The sequence below is a fragment of the Chiloscyllium plagiosum genome, unplaced genomic scaffold, assembly GCF_037043375.1.
Source record: "Chiloscyllium plagiosum isolate Xiang-an unplaced genomic scaffold, Cpla_swu_hap1 HiC_scaffold_6, whole genome shotgun sequence".
Taxonomy (NCBI): domain Eukaryota; kingdom Metazoa; phylum Chordata; class Chondrichthyes; order Orectolobiformes; family Hemiscylliidae; genus Chiloscyllium; species Chiloscyllium plagiosum.
Window position 1 is genome coordinate 80,688,609 of NW_028270144.1, and position 12,535 is coordinate 80,701,143.

General features: G+C 39.9%; 1 protein-coding gene across 1 annotated transcript in view; it reads right to left on the reverse strand.

Annotated features, from left to right (window-relative positions):
* Window positions 1-12,535, reverse strand: part of gucy1a2 (guanylate cyclase 1, soluble, alpha 2) — a 237,001-nt gene that overhangs the window by 13,895 nt on the left and 210,571 nt on the right. Inside the window, exon 7 of the mRNA XM_043691828.2 lies at window positions 3,340-3,494. Coding sequence (XP_043547763.2) covers window positions 3,340-3,494 — 155 coding nt within the window. The remainder of the gene's footprint in view (window positions 1-3,339; window positions 3,495-12,535) is intronic.

A 12,535-nucleotide genomic window follows, 5' to 3' on the forward strand; every position in this document is an offset into this window, starting at 1 on the left:
ATTTTTGCCCTCTCTAAAGATTCTGATGGTGTTTCCAGCAAATGTAAATGCTGAGCTATAATTACATTTCCTTTCCTCACAGAATCAGGCAGCTCCAGCTCCAGCTTGTTTGCTAATTCCAGCAGCTTGGCCGTAATCACCTTTTGCAAAACCCCCACAGTCACTTCTTCCACCCCCAGAAAACTCATGGTGACTGAAAAAGCCATTGTTATCCCAAGTGCTGTTTAAACCAACCAAAATCAACACCCAAAACAAAAGATACTGCAGTAATCCCTCCAGTACCCACAGGGGATACATTCCAAGGCCTACCGCAGAAGCACAACACCACAGATAGGAGCAAACCCATTTATTTAAATGGGAAATTTACCTTCCCGACAGCCCCCAGTCTCTAGTTCTGGAATGTTCCCTGTAATATGTTCAGGTCGCTGTAAACCATGGGTAACTGAAACCGTGGAAAACGATTCTGCGGATACAGCGGTCACCCTATAACACCTACCACTCGCTGCTTTCAAATCCAGTAACACTAATCCTAAATCAGAACCACAGAACAAACCCACAAAGAGCCCCCAATCTGTTATGGACCAGGCCAGACCTCCTCAAAACATTGGCCCAGTGGAAAGTGGCCCAGACCCTAACTTTGCTGGTTTTTTTAAGCAGGTGTAACATGGATATTCCAGGCGTGATGCAGCTAGTCAACCCACTTAGTTTTAAACAAAACTGAATTTATTTACAAGACTACCAAATGAAACACAAACAAAAGAACAGAATACAGAAAACCTTAACCTATCCGAAAACCCAACAGATCAGCCCAACTTAGTGATGCTGTTCCAAATACTTGCAACAATCAGCATAAACACTGCTTGGCACAAACACAGGGCCTTACAGGAGAGATGTCAGAGAGAAAGTACCAGCATGGACCTGCTTCTTTGGGTCCAGCAGCTTCCAAACCACACCTGAGAAAAGCTGAGCTGGGAGAACTGGCCACTCCCCCCTTCATTGTACAAGTTATTTTTTAAACTTAAAAGCCTTTTACTTGAGGCAGTACCTGTTAGCTGTAAGCAAATTGGCCCTAAAACCCTTCAATTTAGACTTGTCAGAGTCTGTGTCTTTTATGATCTCTCTAAAAAAAGCCAAGGACAACATAATCTTGTTAAAGGAGCAGCACCGTCACACAGACCAATGATAATCTCCAGCAAAAGAAAATCTAAACGTCGCTCCTTGGAATTCAGTGGTATCACCATCAATGAATCACTTACTATCAACATTCAGGGAGTTATCATTGATTGGAAACTGAACTGGACTAGCCATATAAGTACCGTGGCTACAAAAGCAAGTCAGAGGTTACAAACCTTGCAGTAAGCAATTCACATCCTCACTCCCCAAATACTATCCACCATGTATAAGACATGAGTGCGAAGGAATACTCCCAGCTTGCCTAGATGAGTTCAGTTCCAACAAAACTTGATACTATCCAGGACAGGGCAGCTGACCTTATTGGCACAGCATCCACAAACATCCACCACTGATGCTCAGTTGCATCAGAATGTACTACCTACAAGATGCACTGCAGAAATTCAGTAAGACTCATTTGATACCTTCCAAATCTACAAACACGACCATATAAAAGGAAGAGGGCAGTATATATGTGGGAACAACACCGACTGCAAGTTTTCCTTTTAACCATTCACCATCCTGACTTGGAAATATATTGCTGTTTCTTCAATGTCATTGGGTCAAAATCCTGGAACTCCCTCTCTAACAACTTTGTGGATGTACCTAAACCAAATGGACTGCAGCAATGCAAGAAAATATCTCATCACTACTTTCTCAAGGGATACTAGAGATGTATGATGAATGCTGGAACTTGTAAGTGATGGGATTTCCATATGCTTACTGAATTTGTCCTTCAAGATGGTGGATTTTCAATGTCTGCTTAAGAAGCTGTACTGTTTGGGGATTCACTACATAACAGCAATAGGACAGTTAAATGAGCACACACAGTAAATACAAAATTTTGTAAAAAGTTAATTCTATATTCTGTAAACCAATTGCTTTCCAGTTATGAAATTAATTATTGGAGGTGATTTTTTTTAATGCTTAAATGGGGATTGAGTAAAACAAAGTTTATTCTGGTTGAAAGGAAGATAGTTACGAGGGTTGCACAACTATTGTATTTAGAAAGAAAATCCCACAACCATAATTGTACTAAAATAAGTTTATATTTTGAATACCAATGGGTACACTCAATATGGCAAGAGGTTCAGCCCCAGCTTGGCTATATGTTCATCTTGAACTCTTAGGTGATGGTTTCACATCTCCAAAATGAGGGCAGCACAATTTAATTTCTAAGCCGTGAAGCCTATGAAATTAATTAGTAGGGATGAAAAGAAATACAAAAATAGCCAGCAATAATTAAAATAACCCAATCCTGGGAGAGGGAAAGATTTAGCCACTGAAAATTGGCTTGCAAATGTCAAAATAATTAGATGTGCTGCCTTTTCCCATTCTCAGAGATCTAGATGTTAGCAGGAACCAATTAGTTCTGTAAGGCTTGATCAAACTTATTGTTAGGAGTGTTACAAAATATTCAAAATGCATTAATAAGAGCACTTACTTGATTTTTATGGTCTTGTATTAATGATATTGATTGAAATCTGCATCTGGTAGCTTAGAGCAAGTCCTTCTATGAAACACATGCTCACTGGCTGAAGGATCTAATTAGAATATTGCTGAACAGCATACTTTACAAAATGCAATGAACTAGATCTATACATAAAACAATATCGTGGAGCCCAGAATTTAATGGCACTCAATGCAAGTCAAGTTAGGTTGCTTAGTGCTGTTGCTCAGGGCACATGCAATACTTAATGCTGAGTTTTAAGATACCTTGCTTTGTATTGGTGAAGGTATTGGGTATAACAGAGCTCTAACGGTCCAATCTGATTGCCAAAAACTGACATGAAACAACCATTCTTACACGGAAACATATTACACACTTTATTACAAACTTTATTTTAAAAGGGTCTAATTAAAATAACTGTAAACGTCAGGATAATGTTATGCTGCAGAGTGGTATACTGTATAATTCTGCGTGTGTATTTCTTCAGATTTCTGTCCAAATTTTAACCAGAAGCTTCTCTATTATTGATGAGAACAATTAAAATACTTGAGGTATTGTGCATTCATGATGTAGAGAAGTAAATCTATCAGCTGACAATCATCAGATAATACCATTTTCCTACACTGAGGTGCAAGGCTCTTTGCATGAAAAACATGTCATTGATCCTGTCATTAGCTGTTCTATCACATATCAGTGAGCTCTAGTGTGTTTGTACTTACTGGTATGTCGTGGGGCTGACATTAATGCGCCGTGGTTGACTTCCTGACTCAAATTTGCTGGCCAGAGTCACGTTGTTTCCAAATAAGCAATAACGAGGCATCTTCACACCAACAACTCCTGCCAGTACAGAACCAGAATGGATCCCAATTCGCAACTTTTAAAAAAAAAATTATGTATTAAATACTGGAGACACTCACATTATAACAATGCTTACAAAACCTTGAATGTCACAACAGAGTTCTCACGGAAATTAGCAAATCAATAATGTGGAACAAGAATAAAATCACCTTTCAGCCTGTACATTTTTCTCACAAAAAAAACAATTAACCTCTGATGCAATGTAAACATTCATAAATTAAACATTCTGCCAAATACTGTGTTTTTTTCAGAAATTAAATATTCTGCCATTAGCGGACACTGTTGAAAATATTTCCATTTTATTTACCTTTGAAAACCTCCCTTTAATTTTCCACATCCAACCACAGTCCATAAAATGATTTGAAGGTGAGAAGGAGATGTGTAAGGAGAGAGTGAAAGGTGCTAGGAATGTGTTGAAGTAGATGCAATAGCAACATTTAAGAGGCACGTATACAGTCACATAAACAGGTAGGGAATAATGAGATATGAACCATGTGTAGGCAGATGGGATTAGTTTAGAATGGTGTTATTGACAGTGCAGACAATGTGGGCTGAAGGGCCTGTTCCCATGCTGTGTCATTTTATGTTCTAAGTTCAATGTTCTAACTCTTCTCTTAGCTGCCACAGGGGAAAGACAGAACTCCCAGCAAAAAGCTCAGGGAAATGAGTCTTTGGCTCTTTCCCTTTTATTTTCCACCCGGAAAGCAAGCATTTTCTGGGTCCAATCAGCCAATTTTCACCTTCAATTTGCCTTACATGGTACAGTGGTTATTAATCATAAAACAGTACTTGCTCCGATTTATCGTGAGCAACATTGTAAAAGATTCACTGATAATAGTCAGAAAATACTGAGATGTTTCTTATCACTGTTCATTAATTATCATATGACCACCTTGGTCAATAGATTTTGTCCTGGCAAGAAGTTAAAAAGTTACTGCAGAGCATCAAGCTATATATAAATCAATTGCTCTTCCAGCAGCAACACTGGAATTAGAATATGTTAGGTTATTTAATTGCCTTACCAGCAGGGTAGGTTAGATTACATATAATAAATAACAACCAAATGGAAAAGTAAAAGGACATTAAAAAAAGTTTATTTTGGCTTTTCTTGGGTGAAAAACTGATGACATGCTTTCAGTGTATGCCTGATGATGCTCGATATAAATTAGACTTCAAGCTTTATTCCAAAATTGCAGCCTCTAACCCCTAGAGAAATTAAGGGCAGCACTATGGAACACTACCACCTGCAAGTTCACCTTCAAGCTTCATAACCATCCTAACTTGGGACTATATCCTTGTTCATTTATTGTCACTGGGTCCAATTCCTATACCTACACCATATGGACAGTTGCAGTTCAAGAACACAGCTCACCACCACATTCTCAAGAGCAATTTGTAATGGGCAATATGTACTTGCTTAGCCAGCAATGCATGCTAAATGAATTTAAAAATCTTGATTCTTGTGAAAGTTTCATTTGTTTTCTGTAGTGTCAGCAATATTGTGCACGAGCCTAATATCTACAAACCTCATATTCAAACTTAAAGGCCAACAAGAAAACAGCTTTTGCACTATAAGTTCATACATCTAAATGAGTTTATCAGAATTACATAGTGCCAATGCATATCATATAGCAATTATTTTTTCTTGATGTCATATATGAATGAATTAAACCAACTTATACACTGAATGAACATCAAGTCTATATGGATAAGGTTTGTGATCTCCTTGTGAGTTCAAGATGTAGAAATATTTGTATCTGAGGATTGATGAAGAATGTCTTGATATGTGTGACACTTTAGAAACTGTATTGCAAGATTAATGTTCAGCACCTGGATTTTATGGTCACTAAACAACCTACAATGCTCCCAAAATAGTTGGCAGGGAATTGTGCAAGGTGGTGCATTGGGTTCCATGAATTGGTGTTCCCGATTGTATTTCTATAGCTCTATAGTTAATTTTAATTTGGATGTTTTGAAATAAACATACTTTGTAACAGATTCTCATGTTCTAATATCCCCTTTTAATGACTTAAGTTTTCAGGGGGAAACAAACCCTAATTTTCAGGTACATCGGTATGACAAGAATCAATAAGTCAGCTAAAAGCAAAATACTGCGGATGCTGGAAATCTGAAATTAAAAGAAACAAAAAGCTAGAAAAACCCTGCAGGTCTGGCAAGGAAACAGATTTGACATTTGGTGTCTGGAGTTCTAAAGTAGAGCCATATCAGACTCAGAATGTTAATTTTGTTTCCTTCTCCACAGGTACTGCCAGATTTTCTTATTTTGATAAGACAGCTAGTTGCTAAACTGTTTTAAAAACTAATTTTTTTATATTCTTATAGCTAAATTAGAGATCTTTTCCCTGAAAATAAAGAGCACTTTTTTCAGGCAAAGCTTAAGACCAAAGAGTTTCTACAAGAGAAAGCATCAGACTATATAGCTGCAATATTTAATTTTCTTTGTTTGCATTAAAACATTTCACTTGCATCAAGCCTGATCAGCAACCAGCCGGCTTAGCTTTAAAAAAAAGTGAAATCTGTCTTGGGTAGCTGCACAAAATCAATGGCATAGCAACATCTGCCTGTTACATAATATTAAGTTGCTCAGACTAATATTAAGTTATACTAATATCAATAGATGGAATCTCACAGGGGTTTGAGTAATATGGGCTATAAGATCTGTGGCAGAATTGGACAAGATGTCCATCTCAATATCTGGAACATCTTGTTCAATCTTTTTTGCTTTTCACAAGTGCTGTAGCAATTTTCTCACTAGATAGCAACTTTGCAAGCAAGCCAAATGTCAAGAAAACTCAACACAGAAACCAGAGTGGATGCATGGCAGATTCAGCATGATGTTTGTTCTGAACAATCTCCATGTTGGAGACAGGGCATCAATATTTCAGAGCACACTCGATAGGCAATGGCTAAATACAACCCATATCCATAAACATTGGTCCCCAATATGTGCTGTCTCTAAGAACCCCCTTAGTACTTCTCCAATCCAATTAAAGGTCAGTTCTGCACTTCAGTGCTGCACCTCAACTGCACTGGCAACTATTATTTTAATATTGATGCAAGAACCACTGTGCAGTCAGCGACATGTACCCAGCTCATGGATTGGACCATGCTGTATCTTTGAGCTCTTCGCTCACTGTCACAGCACTCACAGAATCTGAGCCTGTCATAGCACCTTTGTCTTTCATTACCTTGCCTTGCCCTTTTGTGCTTCCCCCCCCCCCCCCCCCCGCCAGAGATACTAGGTTCATTTTATTTCTGTCTTGCCTCACCATTTAGCATCGACACAAAGGCAGGAAGCTTTTCATGGTTATCATTGGGTTTCAGTCAAGTCAAATGGGATAGCCTTCGGTCAGGGGGCTTTGGTACAGCAAGTACAGCCTCCAATACCAGACCAGCAGCTTGGAAACAGTCAGGCAGTCACTTGAACTGGTCAGAGTCAGGATGTTCTCAACATAAGGGGTAAAGAGCTGAATGTTGGGCAGCCTTTCACCTATCTTGAGTTTTCTGCCCTGCTCAGAGCTGTTTTCCTGGAATAAGACAGATGCAGGTATAAAGGGAATGGGTGGCACAGCTGTTACCTTTGGTGCATTTGGGAGGTGTCCAAAGTGAGTGAGTAGGCAGCACAGAGGGCAATCAGATTTAGGGATGTCAGGGTTGGAGGAGAGTGGCAGAGCATGAATCTTGGTGGTGGATAGAACTGAGATAAAGTGGGTATGAGGTATCAGAGAGAAGAAGATGATGTTTATGCTAGCAGTGTAGAGTGCTTTCTTCCTACGATACTGTGCATTCCTCCAGGTGACTGACACTGATTTTATCCAGTTGCAACTTTGAACCACGCTAGCATGATCTGGTATCTTGGGCTCCACTCCTACTCCTGGAGGAAAAGGAAATCCTGCCTACTGTGTACAACAAAATTTCCAGGTCCCTGCCTGTGCAATGGAATGCAGTTTCCCCGTCTGCCATATTTGGGGCAAAAGTCAAGAAGTGCGCAAATAGTTCCAAATTGACAGTATTTGACCAGGTGCACAACAAGCCTTTAAAGATAGTGCATGATCAAGAAATGTTGGTGAATTCTGGGATATCTGCTGAGTAGTGTGTTGCTCTGCTTGTTACACCTCATGGTAAGGTGGCAATGGAATCAACATGAGATACACTGTAATAGTCAAAAAGCCAAGTTTGGTAAGATTAGGGCAAGAAAACACACTAATATTCATGGCAGAAATCCTCCAGAAGACACAATATAACTCAGACTTCACCAAAAGAACAAAGATTCAGCTCAGCAGAACTGAATATAGATTTGTTAATATAACAGACAACAAATGACATTTTGTTTTGTATTGCTGCCCAAGATGAATTTCTACCCGCACATTTCTTATTTAGTCATCTAAACAAGAACATTTTCATTTGAAGAAATATTGAGCTCCATAGTGCTGTTCAACTGAAACACTGCAGCACCACTGTTACCATGGTAGCAATTCTAAGATTAGACAGAAATACTGTAACAGAAATGTTATGCCCACTCACCTCTTTCAGATACAGGCAGTAGAATTGCTTTTGCAAACTGAAATGTAGATAACATTTAAAGAGCAGAATGCAAGGAATTGGACTATTCACATACAATAGAAATATATATACAGACACAAGCATATGCATAGTAGGAGTCAGTAATATTAGAAGACAAGAATGTGTGCAATATGTCAATAGCACAGATTGGATTCATGTACAAATACTGGTAGTTCAAAAGGCCTGCCTCCTTGATTTATCCCATGCTAGTTCTGGAGTGATGCCCCACAAGCTATATACTGTTGAATTTCCCTGACCAAGAGAAATGCCTATGGTTCCTTGTGGAGTATGGTTAACGGATATGTTTACACACAAAATAAATCGAATGTCATTTCAAACAGCTTTAAGTGCTGATTACTGAAATAAAAGTTAATGGGCATAATCTTTAGGGGCCTAAACAAAGTGACCTCTAGTGCAAAATCTGACAGAACCACATGAGAGGTCCTGTGAGACCTAGCTCAATATTGATAGCAATACAATACATCTTTTCACTGAGTTTCAAGCATCAAAGTGAGATTCCCACCAGGCAGCAATTGCTGCCTATTAAAGAGAATTATTGTCTGTTGAATATCTGCATGCTCGCAACATCTATGCCTTGTCTTGACATGTGTGGCTAGTCAAGAGGGAGGTCACTATCAGCTATGGGCACAGTCCTTAGACAATCCAGGGGCTTGACCACGGTCTGTAATTTGCTCAAACCAATCAAATTCAGGGAATATACCTGGCTACAGTCTGGAGAGTGGCAATGGTCAGTCTTGCCATCACAAACAGACAAGGACTGGTCAGTCATGTCTAGGGGCAATTCGTGAAAGTCATTCAGCATTCCCCAACATCTCAAGACATACTCCAAAGGCAGCAACTGTCTGCATCTTTTATTGACAGAGGTTGCATCCAAAATGCAGCAGCCTCACAGCATGATCACAGCACATCTCTGACTCACATTGTACAGTTCACCCCTTCACTTCAGTTTGGAGTGCACAGACACTTTTTATTTCAATGCTGCGGCCACGCCATTTTGCATGCTGGGATAGGCACACATCTCATAAATCAGAACAGAACGCATCTCAGATCTGTTAGCCTCCTCTTGAAGTGGTCAAAGGTTGGAATTAGAGGAAGCATTCTGAAATGCAGAGGGAACAGCAATTGTGATAGGGAACAAACTCAAGATATAATGGTGGGAGATGATAGTGTAAAAGGAAGATTTGGGTTACTTCAGGGAGGAGGGGTCATTGATGGTCACCACTATCCTGGTTTTGATGGGGAGACACTGCATCACAGTAGTTGGCATGACAAAGTTGTTGGTTCAGGTCTCAGTGGGTAATGTTAGAAGATCAAACTGAAATTAAAGTGTTGCATGGGAATTTGTGGAAACTCAGAATTAATGGGATTGAAGGGAATACAGGAAGAACAAAACATGAAGGTTTGGACGGGTCACCTAAATCAAGAGTCTGAATCTGCGGATCATGTGTCACCTTCATCCTCAATCGAATCGCAAATGTGCAATGTAAATGAAAATGGTTGCCACAGCTCATAACGTGGGTGGAGTCAGGCTTTTTTTTAGTATGTCTGAGGTTAAGGGCTGTACTTGGAATTGATGGGAAACCATTCAAGAGGGTCATTAACCATATTAATCAGGCACTTTCACAGTACATGTTTAAGATAACAGTAATCATAGAATTCTGCATGTGAAACATATGCTATGATTAACCATATGGAATAAATATGCTGACCACAATCAATCTTGACCATATCATGGTATGTACTTCCACCACTGGTGATCATGCAATAGTAGGAGTGTGACGCCATAGAAAGATGGTACACATAATGAAGTAAGCAGCCGAAAATTGCATAAAATAACTTGCTAGAGATCACCCTTATTGAGATGTTACCAATTTATCATCTCCTACTCTGGAATTCTGCCTTGCTCTCTGCCAGAATTATTTTCTCCTCTGTATCCCAGCATGTTTCTTCTGATCACCATAACTGACTTCCCTACTGATTTGCCTACCACAGCAGTAACCCTGATAACCCACCTTAACCTGCACAGACCCCTAAGACAGATTGACACCCCCTGACCAACTTGGAAGAACAGCGCCAACTGATGAGTCACCAAATTCTGTGCAACTCCCTTACAGACTTATTACTTAATTCCTGGACTAGTTACACTGGACCTGCAGGGCTGATGATAGCCTGCTCCTGGAACTCAATGGTATGTAACCCCTGACACTGACTACCCACAGGACTAATTTGCTATGCCCAAGCCCTGGAATGAGATCTGGTGCTGCCCTTGACTGTGAGAGAAACCCCTGGCTGTCAACAGTTCCCCTGATTGAGGACAAGAAAGCATTTTAAAGGAAGATGATAAATTGGCAATAGGATTTCAAGGAGGGTTTCTCTGCGTGATCTCTAGCAAGTTATTTCACAAAATTTTCTGCTGCTTATTTCATTATGTACACACCATGCCTATACAACGCCACTCTCCCGCTATTGCATGCTTACCAGTGGTGGAAGTGCACACCCTTTAAATTAGTTAAGTTCTACTCCTCTTAGAATTTGAGACACAGCCATATGGCTGAAGCATATTTAATGCATTTGCATCTAAGTTGCCAGCACATGCTGGACTGATGACTGCTGACAACTATGACAAGCTGCCTGCTTTGTGTCTGCGCTAAAATAAAAGAAAAGAGAGTGCTGTGCGGCTGCACATTCTGATTGAGGTAGCAGTACACAAAAAAAAGGCAAGACAAGGAAAGATAGAGATGCAGTGAACATCCAAGTAAATGAAAAGTGAGTGAGCACTAAGAGAGCAAACCTAGAGCACTGTATCCCTCTTCTTATGCATGAGATGTGTACCTGTGCCAACATGCAAAGAAAGTGCCAGCAGCATTGCAACAAAAGCTGTTGGGCACTCCAGAGTGAAGTGAAGTAGTAAACCAAATTTTATGAGATTCAGAGCAGCATGGTGGCTCAGTGGTTAGTACTGCTACCTCACAATGCCAGGGACCTCGGTTCAATTCTAGCCTTGGGTATCTGTCTGTGTGGAGTTCACATGTTCTCCCTGCATCTATGTGGGCTTCCATCAGATGCTCTGTTTCCTCCCACAGTGCAATGATATTATTAAGCTGGAAAGGGTTCAAAAGAGATTTACCATGATGTTGCCAAGTATGGAAGATTTGAGTTACAAAGAACAGCTGGAAAGACTGGGACTCTTTTCATAGGGGAATAGGAAGTTGAGAGGTGACCTTATAAAAGTCTATAAAATCATGAGGGTCTTTTCCCTAGTATGGGGGATTTGAACACGAGGGGCACATTTTTAAGGTGACAGAAGAGAGCTTTTAAAAAGACATGAGGGGCAAAGTTAAAACAAAAAGAGTGCTTTGCATGTGGAATTACATTACTGAGGAACCGGTTGATGCATGCACATTTACAACATTTAAAAGTCATTTGAATAAGTACCTGAATAGGAAAGGTTTGGAGGGATATGGCCCAGGTGCAGGCAGGTGGGACTAGTTTCATTTAAGACTATGTTCAGCATGGTCTGTTTGGACTAAAGGGTCTGTTTCCATGCTGTATAACTCTTTGACTCTATGTGCAGGTTAGGTAGATTGAACTTGCTAAAGTCACCCCATAGGATCTAGGGATGCGTAGTGTAGCTAGGTTAGCCATGGTAAATATGGGGCTATGGGGATAGGGTGAGATGCTCTTTGGAGGGTTAATGCAGACTTGTTGAGCCAAATGATCTCTTTCATTTGCTGTATGCAATGATGATGTGATAAGATTGCTGGGATTCTAATATTGACCTCCATGGATGAAGAATGCAGGCGGTCACTGCACATGGAGCACACCTTAAGATTCTGACCAAGATGGAGGCCTGGAGGAGTAAGCAATGAGTCGGAATTGCAAGATACCTGCTCAGGTATCCATGTAATGAATTGACACCATCTAGTTTCTCTTCGCTGCCTGGTAAAATGGCAAACTGCATGGAAATGAGTTAAGATTAGTTAATAATAAGATGATAATACATGCAACTAGGCTTCTTGCTCCTCACTAGCAAGATGCTCATTCTGTTACTAAAACCTTAAATAGAAAAATCAGATATTTTTTCATGCCAATGAGAATCTCATTTTCCAGTCTTGCCATATATCATCAATTCATTTACCATTGTCCACACCATGCCATCCATTCCACTAACTGTGTGTTGGTTTCAATACAACTGCCATAATTGCCAATTATATGCATTCCTAAAATGGTAAACACATTAGCTTCATTTTAATTACCAGTTCAACAGAAATGAACTACTTCGCTCATCTAACTCTTCTGTAATGAGTAAATATTCATAACACTCTTGCAGCCAAATGCTAAAGACAATTGGATCATTAGGGAGAGATTTTGCTGGTTTTCTTTTCTCCCCCTGTTACTAGGAGAAAGTGAGGACTGCAGATGCTGAAGATCAGAGTCAAAAAGTGTGTTAAT